This window comes from Temnothorax longispinosus, chromosome 4 (genome assembly GCF_030848805.1).
Source record: "Temnothorax longispinosus isolate EJ_2023e chromosome 4, Tlon_JGU_v1, whole genome shotgun sequence".
In the NCBI taxonomy this organism is placed as follows: Eukaryota; Metazoa; Arthropoda; class Insecta; order Hymenoptera; family Formicidae; genus Temnothorax; species Temnothorax longispinosus.
The window spans coordinates 16,470,463-16,489,131 of record NC_092361.1 but is presented as its reverse complement, the minus strand read 5'-3'; the positions used below and the strand labels follow the sequence as shown (position 1 = coordinate 16,489,131).

The window sequence follows — 18,669 nt, the reverse complement described above, 5'->3', positions numbered from 1 at the left end:
CGAAGACGGAGAAAGGCAGAGAAAGAGGAGAAAGACGAGAGACGAGAGAAAAGAAAGGTAAATGGGAATGTCAAGGGTAAACTTTCTAACGTCATTGACCATGGCTGATTATTCAGTCTGGACGTCGCAAGTCAGAGACACTTCCAGAGTTGGATTCTAAAGCGCGAGAATCCAGGAATGTACACGCCAACGTACGATTGCTCACGCACCAAGGTCGATCGATCGATGCGACGATAACAGTATCACGAAGAGAGACGAAGGACCGCTCAAGGTCCTTGAGGTGCCTTCTCCGTGAAAGCGGCGTGTCTGTCGCGATAAGAAGAACCCTCTCCAAAAGAGGAACGCGGCGACGATCATTCGTGCTGCCATCGAAGGATTTAATCTGAAGGAGATTATCGCTAAGCGCCGAACGATCGCGTCGCTTTTACGATTTAAGCTCATAATATAAAGCCGAGCTTCTCGCAACTTATCGACTAAATCTCCCGGATGGAAATCTCGAAGGAAGCTGCATAAACCGACGTTAGTAAACGCACCATCTGAGAACGTCGGCAGATAGGATGATGAGAAGGATAATCTTAAAAAGAAATCTTTACTAGTTTTTACTATAATTTGAGAGAAGTTTATCGAAATAGAATTTATTGCATTATAACAGTTTGTGAGACACAAATCCTTTGTGTTATGGAAAACATTTCTTATATCTAAATGTATATATATACTTAAGTACAATGATGATGTCACAGGCAAGTTGTATGTCCGCTTTAAAATAATATGCAAATCTCTTCTTTAAAAAAGAAGATAATTTATTCAAAATAGACATCTTTATATACCTATTTTTTTACAATTTTACAAGCCTCTACCTTGTATCAAAAAACGCGGTAACGTGTCTCGCGCTAAATTATATTTTTTAAGTACATTTTTTTGTATCTTTCTTCTTGCATCTCCTTTAATTATACATTAAAATTTTAATTACTAAGAACTTTTTTAAATCCTTAATTTTAAATCCTTTCTCGTTGCCATTAAACGCCAAAGCAGTCTCGTATTACTAATGAACATAAAGAAGTTATACGGCTTAAGTACGCCGTTTTGGATTCAACAATGCCCCAGGATAACACAGAAGTTCCACAGGACTAAATCCACAGTCTCGATAGTAAAAGCACGACGGGACCATTTGCACTTCCGCGAAACGGATTAATCTTGAAGACGCTCTGTCGAAGGGACCGGTTCATGCTTTCACGACATCAATAGCGTGAATAGGGGAGACCCTGAACCGAGCCGGAAGCGCAAGACGTTACCCGGCTGATGATGCGAAAGAGCGAGATTACGGCAATTGACAACTTCGTGAAGTGTTGTACGATTTAACGTCATATTTCTATTTTATTTTGCATGAGACCGCATATTTTCTATTCTGTTCTGCGAGAAATAAAACTTCGGACAGATGTTTTAAATTTAAATGAAACTCTATACTGTTCGTTTAGCTGTTTAGCATGATCTTTATATTTTTACAAATTCATATTGAATCCTACAAATTTTGGTTAGCCGGAGCAATTATTATTAAATATAAATTTGTAATATTATAAATATAATCTTTCTTAAAATCTTTTAAACATTGTTTTGAAAACCTTAGAACAAAAACGTTAATAATTAAATTATATTGTTAAAAAAATTTCTAAAAAATATACGTTTTTGGGAAGTCTGCAATTTGTAGATATAACTGACTATTTAAAAGATATTTTATATTTTCAAAAGTTAGATTATTTTTGTAATTAGTTTTTATACGTACGATTTATCAGTTCAAATATAAAATAGGTAAAATTAACATTTATATATTCTCTCTCTCATATTATCTACCGTAAAACAAATCACGTGAATGAATGGGATAAGTTTATCATTTGTTAACGGTACAGTTAATTTCTCGGTACCAGACCTCATCTATTTATCGTGAAGATGGATCAGATGGAACTTTATACGTGAATTATTGGTATGTCAACGAAAATTTTATTGGTGAAAATAACATCACTATTGTAAGTCGCTGACAGAACTCAGATAACCTTTCCAGCGTCGTATTTCCACGAATGTCGGTATATGCTAATCATGAGAAGAGGGAACGAAGAACTGAGGAGCGGAATGACTCGAAGAGCCGGCGAGCTCGCTTGCTCGTCTCTCTGAAGCCTCGTTTTAGCGAATGCTCGTGATCCGAACAGCTTCGTCTCGCTGAAGGGCGGCGGGAAAATTACATTACGAAAAAGCAGAGACGCAAAGAAAATGTGATTACGCGTATTTTTTCAATGCGAAACGCGCGAAAAGCTGCGTCTTACGTAAAATTACGCCTTTCGGAAACGTTAGGAACACTGACATGCCGATTAATATCAAACGAACTAAAAAATTTTATAAGATTTAGTGCGATTACATTAACAGAATAATTGTGTACAATCCGTACTATCCGTATATAGGATACAAATTTCAAGATAAATCTCTATTACCGAGTACGTCCTTTCTAGTTGAGAATTCTTTACGAAAAAAAAACACTACACTAGTTGATTAGAAATACCTATTTAGAAAATAATACATATACAAGAGATATCTATTTGCAAAATTAACCCAATTGTTACGTTATAAATGGCCCATCATTAAGAATCCAAACGCTCGAAATGCATCATGCGTGATCTTAGATTCATACATAAAAAGGTATTAATAGATGGCAGAAAGGAACAAGCGGATGTTGATGTGGAATAGGCAGTACGGTTGACCGCGTGCTGGACATTACTGTATATGCCTCGGCTCGTTACAACAAGTGGGACCATTAGAGATCGCGCAGCGCGATTTCTCTGAAGCGGAATGGCCGTACGACCGACGGCGTGGAAGACGATAGTTCAAGTTAATAGTTTCCAAAATCGACCCGCGCACGGCCCATGCACGGCGTGCCGCGCACGGCATGCGGATAAAATGTAAATGCCCGTGAATGAGCCTTGCGCACTTTCTTCTATATCTCTATGGGTGTCTCGGGGAAGTCATGTTTATATTAGCTGGCGATAAGTGACACGCCGGTATGCCCGCTTATTTTGCAGGCGTAAATGTGAGTTACGGTGCTTCGTCGTGCTTCCTGAGCCGCGCGCTATCGTACCGATTATTCGCGCGCGCTGACCTTTCGAGAACATATCTGAATACCAACCCTTCTAGATACTATCGTAGTCGTACACGCACCAGGAACGAGTCCGATTCTAAGTCCTAAGCAGAGTTATTACACGAGAGAGAGAAAGAGAGAGTCATGCACGAATGATTAAAGATGACTATTCGATGCACTGTAGTTTTCATTTTTTTTCGGTACTGATATAACGCTAGATACATCATTCGATTTTCAGTTTTTAGAAGAAATTCGAAATGCAGCATTTAAAATAAATGCTACTAAAGATATAGTACTGTTAAGGATATAAGTGCTGTTGAAAATATAGTACTATTACTCGATGCTATGTAAAAAGCAATCGAAGATGTATCTAAATAATCTTTTAAGAAACTATAAGTAATTATTATGTGAAAACTTTTCCTACACTTGACAATGATATAAATCGTTATTCACGACAAATGTGTCGACGAAACGCACAATCGTATAACGGCGAGAAATAACAGGCAGCAAACCAGCGCACAAGAGCACAGTTTAAGTTGACAAGCAATTCTGTATAAACGCGCTCTTAATCCTGGATTAGATTCCGCGTGAAAACGGCGCGCAACCGACTCAGCTTCTGTACCGCCGCGCCGGCACCATAATCCGACAATTCTTGTTTCGAATTCTGGCGATCGGGTTAACGTAGAATATTCACTAGAATAGCGACGTGCCTCCAGAATAGCTATCTAAAGATAGAGAGAGATCTATTGTATACACAGACATCATAGTCGTTTTCTTCGCTCTCTCTTCGCTTAATGGATTTAACCGTGTGCGCACACAGTGTCTTTTCCAGCTTAGATCTCACCAATAAGCGAAAGATAGGAGACAAACGAATTGGCTTCTTAGCGTTATAATCTAAAGAAATATGCCAAGAGATGGCGGATGAGATACGAGACACTTGCGTGCCAGTGAAGGGTCGCCGAGGGACATCATAGTCATTACCATTGATGCAAGTTCTACATACAGATGTCTCATAACAAGCGTATTTTCATGTAATTCATTTTCCTGCAATTCTAACATTTTTATGTAATTTGAATTGTTCTATTCCAAGTAACGGAAAATGTACTAAATAAATTGCTCTTATATAAATTATGCGAAAAATACGCTTTTAAGAAGATATATAAATACCTTCTCTATATATATGAGAAAAATTAAAGTATTATATTTCTTATTTTTCTTTTCCTGTCGTCGTTCCTATGCTGCTAAAAATCACTATCAAATCCGTGTAACATTAGCTACTTTTCAGATCGCGTGCAAGAAGTATCTCTCGGATATAGTCTCTTGCGTAATTTGTTGCGTAACAAGATAATATGCTACTAAAAAAGTTAGTTGACGACCCCATTTAACGAGTATTATATTTAATCGTCCAACTTTCGAACAGCCTTCATCTCATCGTCGCAGGTTTATTCTTAGAACTACGAAGATGTCGAAGATTGCTTAAGGCTTTTCTTTAATATAGAAATCGCAAATCATTAAATGTATTTGCTTTGCATTATTATAATCTACTAAAATACGATTATTAAATTTAAATATATGTATTTATTTTTATGTATACAATAGTATACATATCTGTATACCTATATTTAATTATTTAAAAATACATATATGTATGCATGGATTATTTTAAAAAATATATTTTAAGAAAGAAAATTTAAATAATATAATTTCAAACAATATAATTTCTTAAATGTAATTGCAGACTTAACTAAAATTTGCAATTCGATATTCTACTTTCAGCTATGGACTCTTAGGTATTTTGTAAACACTTATTTTAAACTTAGTTGTAAATAAGTATCAGATAATATTAAAATCTGAGTAATTTTCAAATCTAAAGCTGTCTGTATAACATATATATAGTTATAATAACATATATAGTTATATTAGTTCACAATTTGTACATATAACACAGCGATAGAAGCAGAAGGGTTAATTTTTCGATAAGCTACTTTTCCAATGCATAATAATACCGTTGCAATAACGGTGACGATCGATTTTAACGATATCCAAGAATTCTAGCTCGAATGATTTCCACGCGGTATCGTGACGCGCGATTGCCGCTTTCATCTCCGACATGCAGCCTCTCGCGCGGCGAGAGAGTTGCATAACGAATTTATAGGTAACGAAAGGGCCGGTAACGAGGGAACAAACGACTCCTTGTCTCCGGAGACAAGTCGCGCGGATACGAAACAACCGTTACGGCGATTTAGGTGTCGAAAGTCGAACGTCGTTTCCAACGTCGCGCGTCGGCAGGAGACGGCGGCAATTCATATCCCCGACGCGACGGCGGCCGTCGCAACAAGAAACGTGGTAATCCTTGAAGCCTTGAACCGCCGCGCCGCCGTGATGTCTCTAATCACTGTTTATGACATTTCTAATGACAACGCCGCGTGACCAATAAACCGTGTCGTGACCTCTCGTGACATACGTCCGCGGAATTGCAATCTGCACCGCCGATCGAACTGGCTCGCTCACGTTCGCGGTTGATTAAGCCATTCGTCGCGCAATCCAAGTTAAATGGTGCTAAATGATAAAATCTAGTAGATAACGAGAAAATTAATTGCTTAAATACTGAGAAATTTCTTCAAAATTTCAATCAATATATCATGATGTTTCTTTATGAATTTACATGAAAAATTTTTCTTTTCCATAAATAGGCTGGAAAACATTTTCATTTCCTCTAGATCAGTTTAAATAATTGACAGTAATTCTCTGTTATTTAATTAACTATTGTAATCTAAAAAATTATAATATCCCATTCAGTGTTTAAAAAACTAGCAAAATATGTATGTATAAGATTGTTATCACGTTGAATTCACTGCGATAGCGAAATAAGATACACGATCGTCGTCGACATCGGCCTGTACGAAATATTGGCGAGTCCAATTTATGTCAAGCGCTAATCACGAAGATATGTACCTACTCGTAGCAATAAAATTTTTATTAGGCGATTGTATTTTGATTGCACACCATGAATCTAAGCAACCGCGGCGGTTCGCTCAAGAACGATCGAACAGCGATTCACGTCAATGTGCGAGCCGACGACAGCGTCGACGATTAAGAATTATGTGAATCGTATCCCCCGTTAATTTTCGTGGAGCGTCCCGCGGAGCAGATGGTAATTTATGCCGAGAACGCAAATTTAAACGAGACGTTGCCTCGTACACCACACGCGATACAATTATCTCGGCGAGAAAGTTACGAAAGAAGATGGGGATCAACTTTGTTCTATAATAGCTACTCGTCAGCTCATGGAAAACAGTGAGACGTCAGTTTTAATTAATATGCTCCGGCTTTAATCGATAAATCTCGGCGTCAGATAATTAGGATCCATTAATTTCATCATGAATCATATGATTCTGTTTATAAAATTAATAGATACCTTCAAAAGATACCAATCCATCTCAAACTCTCGTTATAAAATGACTAATATACAAAATAAAAAAGATAATATCACGAAATTCATCATTTGAATTTTAAATTGTTACTTTAATATTCAATTCTACCTCGTTTTCCTCTGAAAATATCCGAAAATATTTTCAATTCGCTGACATATCAATTTTACTTTTTAATCATCATATATCTCGCATATGAGATATATTGAATAATGAGATTTATTTTGCACACATTGTTGTTAATTTCAGCCCTTCGTGCGCGACATAAGTTTTTCATTGCCCTGTATTTTATCAACAGGATGCAATTTACGAGGATACAATTGATTACACACGGTTGTCGTAAATCAGGCGGGTTATTATTTTACGATGAGCGCAATTTTGTTGCGATTATTGGTAGTAAATCGCGGTCGGCAACGCGCGACTCTCGAGAGACAGAATGTTAATGCTCGTATAATTACGGTAACTTGTACCATGATTCTATGTTGCTTTTTTATTTTCACAAGTTATTTGCGTTTTATGATTTACACAGGAAAAACATGCACAGAAGGTACCATTTCTGTGGTATTCAGTTAACACCTATTACCGTCAAATGTAACAGTAAATCAATTTTATTTATTACTTTCCTTTTTTTGTCCTGTAATTTTCGGGATATTAACTTTTATGGTTAAATAATAACTGCACCACCAATTTTCGATAAGATTTTAATAATTATAAATTAAAGACAAATTAACGACCTTTATTTACTGAAAAAGTACTTGAAGAGATAACTCTATTGTTTATTCCTGTGCATATGTAAAGTATTTGGTATAACCAAACGCGAGTATTTATTAGCTTTTCTCTTCAGCTCACCATAAACCAATCTTCAAGGGAAGTTTAAGCTTTCTCTAAAGTATGCTTTGATGGCGATCCATTCGTCGAGGCACGTCTGATTGATTTTATAAATCCTCCGAAATGACCGGCCTATGAAGATACTCTCCGTCCTACGTGTGGCAATCGCGAAGGGATACTCTTTAATATCTCGCACGTGCATACCTTACGCAAGATTAGGCCGCATAAAATTAGGATAAGGCTAGAATGCATTCATTTCAATGTCATAGTCCCCTTTTATCATTTACGATATATAACACATCATGTACAGCGTGTTCCACGTAATCAAATTAATTTTCAATAAAATTTCTTAAATTCTTTAAAATCACAGGAAATTTCAATGTATATTATCATCTTCTGCAACTTCTTAATTTGTAATCAATTCACAAATAAAAATTCTGTGCATGGCACAATCAAGTTTAAATCTGCTCTATAAATCTGAATCAGTGACTATTCACTGATTCAGATTTAGAGAGTGATGAAAAAATAAGATTTCTATTTGTCAATGTGAGATTATGAAACATCTTTTATTTTTAATTATTTATAATTAGAACCTATTGGTTTTTCTTGATTTTTTGTTATAGAAAAATTTTAAGTTAATTAGGAAATCCGTCACTTAAATCTGATCTGCTAAAAATCGGACACGCTATACATTTAATTTCGTTATATTTAATGTAAGATACATATTTCTAGAGAGAGAGAGATTACGCATTTTTCAATATTTTATTTTCTGATATAATGGTGAGCTTTTCATTTAAATGAGATATAGACTTAAACGCGCTCCTGAATATAATTTTGATAATATATTTTAGTGATTTAATCTTAAATGTTATAAAAATTAAATTCGAAAAAATCAGTAACTTAATTTCTATATAATTAATCTCGTCTAAAAGTTTCGCTTATTTTCAATTTGCCGATAATCGCGCGTATTTCCGCCGCATTAGTATACTCCTCGTGTTTCGCTCGTGGGAATAAACTGCTTTTATCCCGCGTAAGATCTTCCGTTTATATCGAGCTGCAGCCAATGGCCAAGGTCCTTTTATAGGCGCCATGTAAAGTCCGTGCTTTATCTTAATTTCAGGTAGCGGATCGTCATGCCTGTTTGGCTATCTCCATCATTTTCCGGGTCGCCTATCTGCGTTGTTTCTTAATAGAACGAGCGTATCTCGAAGGCGCAATACAGCATAACGATATGCAATCGACAGTAAACTCGAACACTATGCACTAATGCGAACGGGTTGATGAAAGTGGATCTGACACAGCCAATTTGACTAAAGCTCTTTCACTCAACACTGTAAAAAATTTTCGTGTAAAATTACAACTATTAGAATGAGTAATTTTGAGACCTACTATTATAGGTGTAAATTTACTTATATAAGTAAAATTCCTGCTTGTAAGTAAATTTATTTTCTTGAACAGTAATTAAAATAATCGCGTATGTAAATTTAAAGTTAAAGGTAAATTTACAAAACGTTTATGTAATAATATTTCTTTTATTTGTAATATTCTAAATTAAAATATTAGATTTACAAAAGTAGATAAATATACAGAAATGTTTATGTATTAATACTTACCTATACTTGTATTTAAATAAATTCTAACATAAAATTTAAAATTTAGAGACTATAAATTTACTAATACGTTTCGTAATATTGTTTTACGTATTTTTAATATTGCGGTTTTGAAGTATAAAATTCACAATCTAGGATAGACCGAGGCGAATCGGATCACAGGGCGAATCGGATCAAAGTAAGAGTTGAGATCATATTTGTTACATTCATCAATATATCTAACCATGTAGAATACAAATAATTATTATTTGTATTTTACATAGTTAGATATATTAATGAATGTAACAAATACAATCTCAATTCTTACTTTGATCCGATTCGCCCTATGATTCGATTCGCCTCGGTCTACCTTATGCCAAAGACATATTTTTATTTTGAAAATATTAACATTATTAACATGTAAACCTTAAAATGATATACATAATATTACAAATATAAGTTACTGGTCTCAATAGATTTTATATTCAATTAGATAAAGAATTGTTTAAATTTAAGACGATAAAATGTTTCTAAGAAAATTATCATTACTTCTGTAAAACAATGATTATTCATTATAATAAAGTTTTTAATTAGTTAATTGTAATTTCGTATTAATTTCATTTTTGTACACAAATATTTAATTAATATTCAATTAATATTTAACTAAAACAAATAAAATTAAAAATAATAATTATCGTTTTATATATAACCAATAGTTTATAATTTTATTATAAGAATTTTTTCGTCTAGAATTTAAACAATTATTTTTTTAATTAAATAAAATAGATGCAAAAATAATTTATCTTTGTTTTATGCTATGTAATGTGATGATATAAGCATGTATCTTACATTTATTTAAGTAACCCAATCAGCAATATTCTTTAAACATTTTTAAAATATTTAATAAATATATATTTATTAAATATATATATATTTTAAAAAAGTTTAAAAATATGATCTACTGATTGGAAAGGTGCAAATTTAATAGTGCAAACATATACGTAGACATATGTAGCCGTACTTGTAATAACAGTAGCCAATGATTTGGACCAAAAACAAAATAAAGTTTATTACAATTTTGTGTTACATAAAAATAATACTTATTACAGGTATCGCAAAGTATTTAAGTCAGTCATATAAAATACAATGCAGAAACTAAAAATATAAACTTTAAATGATTCGCTTTATTATATATATGTGTAATTAATATGAGAGTTAATAAAAGAATTAGGTTATCAATTTTAATTTTGTTTTATAACGTATAACCTGTTTTAATTAAGAACTTGTATTTTTGCGTGTTTATATTGTAATTTATATAAATATTTATGCACAACGCATAAATCGAAAAAAAGTTGGTTTTAATACAATAGTACAAATATGACTGTACTATTGTTATAAAATTATTCCGTGTACATGATGTACAAAAATTAAAAAAATATATATATATATTATCAGTAGATATATATCTATAATAAAGAGGCATAACATTTCATATGCATAAAAAGACATGAGATATAACATTATATATAAATAAATGTACAATATAATTTTGCCTCTTTATTGTAGATATATATCTATTGATAAATTGTATCTGGTATATAATATATAATATCGCGATATCGCGAACAATATTATTATAATATAGTCAAATAACTTTAATAAGAAATAACTTTAATATAATAATGAAAGTAACAAAAGTAACTTATCCGACGTTCCGAATGAATCCGACGTTCCGTTATTTTAGATCTTATACATCTTCAATGTCTCTTAGTTTATTGAAAAGTGAAAGTACCTTCCGCTTGGTTGATGCCTTAAGAGATTTTGATCCATAGGAGGGATGAATATTTAACAAATATTTTTGTAGGAATTCTAGAGTACATGCGCAACTTGTTGGATATTCCATATTAAAATGAAATAAGAAGATATTAGCATTTCTAATGCTTCATAAAAGCTGTGTGTCCTTTCAATCTGTGATTGCTCTATAAATAAATAAAATGTAGAACATGTCGTATCATCTGTAACAAAGTCATGAAAACGTAAAAATTAGAGAAACTTTTAATGTTGAATAATTATGAAATAAACGTTTATAAATTATAAATCTTCAATGTAGAATAGTTATAAAATAAAAAACATACCTAAAATAACAATGCATGGTGCAGAAATAGGCGCACTTAAATCTTCCAAAAGTGTACCTTCCTAGGAAATAGATAAATTTTAGTTAAAGTTTTAAAAGTTATGTCTGTATGATTTAAGAGAATATTGAAAGTTAAACGTACATATATAGGTATAACATATAATATATATGTACATATGAAATACGACAAGTATAACACAATTGGTTAGTGACAATTATCTACGTTATTAATATTTTTAAAATTTCGAAAAACGTCGATTTCAGCATTCTCTTAATACAAATAAATTTAATCTAAATAGCTTACAGGATATACTTTAAAAAGTACGCTAAAATCTTCTTTAAAATGTCTCATGATTATCTTTGTTGCTTTCAATTGTACTGAATCAGTTGAATCCATAATATCTTTGTATTTCTTAATACGCCCATAAGATAATATTTTTCCTTCTTTTTTTAACATGTTTTCTTCTAAAATACTTATAGAATGGCCCATTAATTTTTGGTAATGCCAGAACATGTATTCCTTTCGCAAAAGTATTGGCCATAAAGATTTTACATCTTGAATTGTTGGCGGTTTATGAACATTATTCAGGAACAATCTCTGAGCAGGATATGTTATTTCTAGATATGAAGAAATTTTATCTTTTTCGATATTGATTGTTGGAGAACCCTGTAGAGCAACTCGACGTAAAAATTGGACTTTGTCTTCAATCGTTTCTTCGGTTTCTGATTCAACATATTGTTCCGGTTGCCAATTGCTGCATCCAGCTTTGGCTGATAAAACTTTCCTTTGTTTCTTCAATGGTATATTCAACGTTTGACTTAAGCATCTCTTCATGTGTGGTCTATTAAGATAACCATTTCTATCGCGAAGTTTTAAATATAACGTATAAGTCCCATCTCCGAAACTTTCACCATTTTCATCCATATCTTTGAAAGTTTGAGGGTATTTATTGATAATCTTCTTAGCTATTATTTTAAAGGCTTTAGACGGAATAAATTGACTTAAATTTCTCATTTCCGAAATCGTGCGATTAACAACATTGTTTATTACGTGTTTGCTACGATTTCCTGTTTCCAATTCTTTGAGTACTGAAGACTCCAAGGCGCCCCAAGGTACATTAAAATTTGTCCACATTTCTTCATCATGTGTTTGAATTGTAGTATTTAATGGATTTATTGGCGATGAAGTATCTCTCGTAGTAGATGCAAATGAAGAGTCGGAGGTACATTCACTTATAGTCGTACGTAAGGACGGAATGTCTTCCAAATTAAGAACCATACTTTGTATTTCTGTTTCATTGGGCGATAACCAAGATTCTCCTTGTTGTAATAATATAAATGTTTCGCGAGAACAAAATTTTAAAACATCATCATCGTTTACAACTGTACCATCCTTTTCCATGACGAGAGTACAACCAATAATGCCGAGTTTGGTATTACTTTTTGTAATGAGCTGAGATAACATATTCTCAGATTCATTAAGTATAAGTGACGCTTTTTGTTGTCTATTAGCAGACCAAACTTTAAATAAAAACGTCATCTATAAAAACAAAAAAGATGTATATTTTAGGAGGAGCAATTAAAATATTTCAAGTTTATCTCTGAGAAAACATGTGTGTTAAATAAAACTATTTGCATTTAAAATATTTAAATTTAAAAAATCTTTGAGTCTTTACTTTATATCTCTAAAGTTCATCTTTCTAACATCCCGTTTTTTCCCTTAACAACTAAACTATAATTTTTATGTAAAAATTTTTTTATATATATTTTTTCAGAGATAACAATTAGTAATACTTGAAATGATCCACTGTTTGTATATATAATATTAATGTTTATAATATTATTTATAATATTAATTTATATTATATTTAAGTATAATTTATAATACAATATTATTTATTGCACACATGTTTTTTCAAAGATAAATAATATACATAATATACATATAATTAATAATATATATATACACATTATATACTCAATCATTACTTACACAATTCCATTTTATGAATCGAGAGGTATATATTTGAAGATATAAATGGGAATAGAGTTTAAACGAGTTTCAAGGACTGGATGTGGTGCTAGTAAGGAGGAGTATGGAAATAAAGAGATTCGGTCGACATTACGTTTTTCATTTTTAAACTCAAATCGTTCATATACACCAAAATCTTGATTATATATTATTTCCATCATAGTACCCACAAAATATACGTTCGTATAACAATCATTAATTAAAATAAATTTGATTTTGCACAAGACAAAATAATCAAAACAGCTTTTTCCTATGCAGATACACATATCTGTTTTATACGTAATGCTTCTAAAGGTTATTTGTGAGGCTATATATTTAAAATTTTCATTTCTGTTATGGTGGAAATAATCTGTTATAACACAGGAAATATTGTTATCAAAGTTTCTTGAAAAATACTCTTCTGCATTATCTGCTGTTACCAAAGTGCGATATGTATCTTTGTAATGTAAACTTTGTGAAATTTGATGCTTCTGTGATAATAATTTTGTAACATTTTTAAAATTTTGTAAATGTTTAATTATATTTTTAAAATATCTGTGCTTACTCTCGAATCGCAAAGTCCATAAATGTTTTAATGGGCCAAAAAATAAAGTTAATGAAGGATAGTGAGAAATGTAATGATGTTTTGGCCTCATTTTGATATCTGGAAAACATTTCGATCTTAGTAATAAATATTCATTAATTTTTTCACGTAATAATGCAACCTGATCGGTGGATAAAGCACAAGCTAATATTAAAAAACAAATTTCACGAAGATGTAGTACTAATAACCATATATCATTTTTAGTATCTTTAATTAAATCGAAGATAGCTAAAGGAAATATTAATATCAATCTTTTAACTTGACTTGCGGTACCTATAATCTTGTTCGAATCCTTTATAGGAGGAATGCTAATGGCTGTATTTTCGTTAAAAAATTTGACTTTTTCAAGTCTAGAATTTAGTAACTCGTAATTAAACCAATGCTCTCTAACAAAATATTTTATGCAATACATGAGATCGTAAGGAACAATACCTTCTAAAAGATCATGAGCAATGCACGGAGGCAAACCCGGATTACATACGTGAAAATGACTCAATTTATTAAGAGGTGAATTTTGTTTTATGCCTTTTATAATTTTCATTTCTTTTTCCGCTTGTTTTACATTTAATTCATAGTTGTGTTGATTCCTATTTGCAATTGTACATACATTTTTAAATTCATTTTTATTGACATCGCAAAAACGACAACAATATTCGGAAGAAGAAAAGTTTTCAGTGAAACCTCCTATTTGGTGACTACCTAAATTGTCGCCTAACATTGCTATAAGAGTACCAGTAATATTAATAGTTTTATCACAAACAGAAATATTTATTCCATCTTTCTCTAGAGTTTGTAAATCATTTATTAAAATCTCCAGTATCTTGTTCCAACCGAAAAATGTAACATGTTTCTCATAACACAGAAGAACAAGCTGTATTTGCTGAACTTTTGATCTAAGATAAGCAGGTAAATTTCCAAGTACCATGTATACACCAATAAGTTTAAATTTTTTTTTAGATGTTCCTAATGGATTACATATTTCAAAAGCATCTTGATATAACATAATTTGTAAAGCACTTTTGTTAGTATTAAAGAATCATTTTTTTTTATTATATCACCACTTTGTATATCGTGAAGTACATTATCATTACAGTCATTACGAGATTTTAAACAGAAAGCTCGAACATCATCATTTTTTAACAATATGTCTAAAGTTTGTAAAATTGGGACATAATGATAATAGCTTTGTTTGTGTTTGTTATCAAATCCTAAGTTTATTTGTATGGGCATCACAATATGAAATTTTGTTTTAAATATTTGTTTCTTGAATACGTGTTTCTAAGACAGCCACTTGTAGAGTCATGAATATTTTTAAAAGGAGAATAGCTACGTTCAAACATATCTTTAATTTTCTCTTTAATATCATTCTGTAGATCACTCTTATTTAAACTAGTAATAAAGTCTTGATGTGAAAATTCAATTACAGATGTAATAGCATTTATTACAGCTTGTAACGCATGTTCCGTTAAAAAATATTTTGTACTTAAATCGAAATATAACTTTGATATAATACTTCCATAATTTATCGCATCATCACAAGTTTTATTAAGAAAATCGCTGTTATTCGTATCAAAATTTAATTCCATCTGACTATCATTACTATTAATCATATGATTGTTATTATCCATGTAATTATTATTGCAGGTATTATTAAGTTTTGAATGATATCTACATATATGTACTGCATAGGTACTAACTGATTTAAAAATAGTTTTATGAGAACATGTTGGAAACCCACAATAAATTCCAATTTTACTTTCTCTTATATGACGGTACAAATGTTTAGTAAAATTTTCTCTATTTGTAAAGCAAGCTTTGCAATTTTTTCTTTACAATGATATATTTGTGTATTATATGTACTACATGTTGTATGCCATCTAAAAACATGCTTTTTAAAATTTAAATATTTGTTAAATTGTTTTCCGCAATTTTATATACACAAATTATTCTTAAATCTGGCATGTTTTTATGTAAAATTTGATGTTTATTATACGAAAGTATAGAAAAAAACATGTGTTGACACATTTGGCACTTTGACATTATTATAGAGTTATTAATTATATTAATGAAATAGATAAAGAAGGAACTAAAGGTAAGAAGGAAGTGGAAAAAATGCTAATTTTTCAGATCCAAAAAAACTGCAACAATAGATACATAATTTTATACTAAATAATATATTATAAGAGTCCTTAACTCTTACATAATGTAATACTTACGTTTTCGTAAATTTCTCCAATCTTTTTTTCTTCAATTTCTCAGTGTTTATTCTAGATTATATTCAGATTATTTCCAGATAAAAGTTATAATTATTTATAATCTGCTGTTTATGTGACAAATTTCCTTGTGATTTCTCTCTCGTATACGGCTTTCCCTAAAATGTGTTTGTTATATTAGACATGCATACTTTTTTCACGTTTCTTGAAATGAAATTATATTTGAAAAATAGCTAAATAGCCCAGATGTCCAAGAAATATCTTATTGTTAAAGACATTCTTATATTTTAAGTACGTTCCTTGCAGTGCGATTCTATAATTTGTTACGCCAAAAATGCTTCGAAACGTTTCTCTTCTCCTTCTATCTTTATTGAAAGAAAGGAGAAGAAGAATGTTTCAAGACATTTACAGTATCAAATGACTGTAAAGTCATATCTACTATATTATATATTACAACAACAATGTAATGATAACGATGACTCGTAACAAGTTACAGATTCACACCGCGGTCACTGTAAAAAATTTATGTAAAATTACACCTATTATAGTGGGTAATTTTGAAACCTAAAACTGTAAATTTACAACTAAAACTGTGAATTTACAACTAAAAACTGTGAATTTACATAAATTTTTTACAATGTGAGCCTATTCTGTAATTCATAACGACAGTGCATTATCGTTATAATATCGTTATAATATCGTTGCGCAGTATTTTTACTGTATGAAAAAACTGCGCTACGACATTATAATGATGACGAACTGTCGCTAAGATTTACAGGCCTACAGGACATCCCAAAATGTCCCTTAGAAAGGAGGATGTACATGTCAGGCATAAATCCAAAAAAACTTATAAATTAAGTATATGTGTTATTAATATTTATCATTAATATCCACGGCACAAAAAGAAATGTTGTCTTACGTAGCTAGTGATCACGTGTGTTCTTGTCTGAACACGAACACTGAGAAGTCTTGGACACGAATGCGCATACAGCACAACACCACGTTTCTGGCTTTTGCCAAACACTGCGTTCACCTTCACGTGCCTCGACGCATACAATCCACAAGATAAAAAACAATCGTCGGCGTTGGTGACTACTCGCTAAATAACCGCCAGTCGCAGCTTTCTTCTTTGTGCCCAGGCTGGAAAACTCACCAGCGCTGTCAATCTTCAGTTATGTTTTGACATGAAATTAGTCACGCCGTTCATACCACGTAGATTCTATATATCGGATACAAAAGCGACATATAACGAAATAAAAAAAAAACAATATTAATAAACATAGTCTTTAAGTGCGTTTATTTTCAAAAATTTATTTTGCTAAAATTTACGCTTGTTTCCGTTAACTAACTAGCTCGTTTATTGCGTTACAGCATGTGACTGTCATCCGATCGGAGCTTCTGGAAAGACCTGTAACCAGAGCAGCGGCCAGTGTCCCTGCAAAGACGGCGTAACCGGTATTACTTGCAACAGATGCGCCAGAGGCTACCAACAGAGCAGATCGCATATTGCGCCTTGCATCAGTAAGTACACGCCCACGCGTGCGTTCACCGTGCTTGATACCCGGTTTCATTGCCGCGTTTATCTTTTATTTCGATTTCGTTTCCACCGGCGCGCTCATCACCCCCCTCGGGCCAAGCTCGTTTTGTGCGAGCTACGCCAAGCACGCCGGTACAACGAGGAAGATAGTATTCTGACCACGGAGAATAAGAGAAAATCTGTGTCTTTCCCCGTGAGATGATGTTATGATACATTTAGATAAATTTTGAGAAACTATTTGCTCACACAAAACAATAAAAGAGCTTTGTAGAAATTGGATCTCTTGCAGTTACGTTTCTTGGAAACGTCTAAACTCTCGCAGTTTTTCAAAAATAATGCTTTAAAGTAGATTCAGAACGCTAAAAACTTACTAGGAATTCGAAATATGGATTATACGGTGGAACTCAAAAATGAGAGAAAACATGAGTCTTTTTTTCCTGTCCATGCGATTTATCGTTACCGGTGTATTCGTGTACACGGCCGGATACAAGAACGCGCAATGTTGTTTGACCAGAAAGGGAGAGCAAAAAGTCTATCACCAACCCGATTTCACGTTCGATCTTTTAGCTTGCTACCAGGGTGGCGAGAAGGTCGGTAAAAAAAAAAGACACCGGATTCGTTCGACCACACCCGTACTGCCCTCGAGAATGATCGATCGATCGATCGGGAGGAACACGCGACGATCTCGACGCCACATCTCCTCGCGCTTGTCCAATTAGGCGAAATTTGCGAAAACGTGTGTGCAACCATCGGAACGGGACCCTCCCGCTTCCATCGCAACGGACGGCTTTTAGTTTCAAATCGAGTTTCAATCAAGAACGAATGTTCATGTCACGAAAGATTACATCGTTGCCCACCTCGGAGTATCAGGAAGACAGTGCTTGCGAATTTTATCGTGCATAAAAGACTCGCGCAGGCAGCGTGATAAATATAAAACGATAAAAAATAATGTCATATCGTGCGGTTGTACCTTCGAGCGATGCACTCAGATTTTGTGATGCATATTGCCTCAGATTAAAAATATCACAGATATAATGAATACTTTTATAGTCTTAAATATGTCAAAAAAGGCGAAGATAACGTTCTTAAGATTTTAAATCTGCTTGTTAATGATTTACATATTTCCAAGAAGCTCGGAGAATAGATATTTTTCGCAATCTCTGTGTAAGAGAGAAACAATTATGGATCCGAGCGCGAAGTT

General features: G+C 32.5%; 2 protein-coding genes and 1 pseudogene across 7 annotated transcripts in view; 1 reads left to right on the top strand and 2 right to left on the bottom strand.

The window, feature by feature from the left end:
• The window catches only part of LOC139812140 (netrin-1), a 198,669-nt gene that overhangs the window by 130,905 nt on the left and 49,095 nt on the right, over positions 1–18,669 (top strand). Inside the window, exon 3 of the mRNA XM_071776762.1 lies at positions 17,303–17,452. Within this exon, the coding sequence (XP_071632863.1) occupies positions 17,303–17,452 (150 nt within the window). The remainder of the gene's footprint in view (positions 1–17,302; positions 17,453–18,669) is intronic.
• The window catches only part of LOC139812141 (uncharacterized), a 203,423-nt gene that overhangs the window by 137,828 nt on the left and 46,926 nt on the right, over positions 1–18,669 (bottom strand). The window lies entirely within an intron of this gene.
• LOC139811918 (uncharacterized) lies at positions 10,544–12,821 on the bottom strand (annotated as a pseudogene).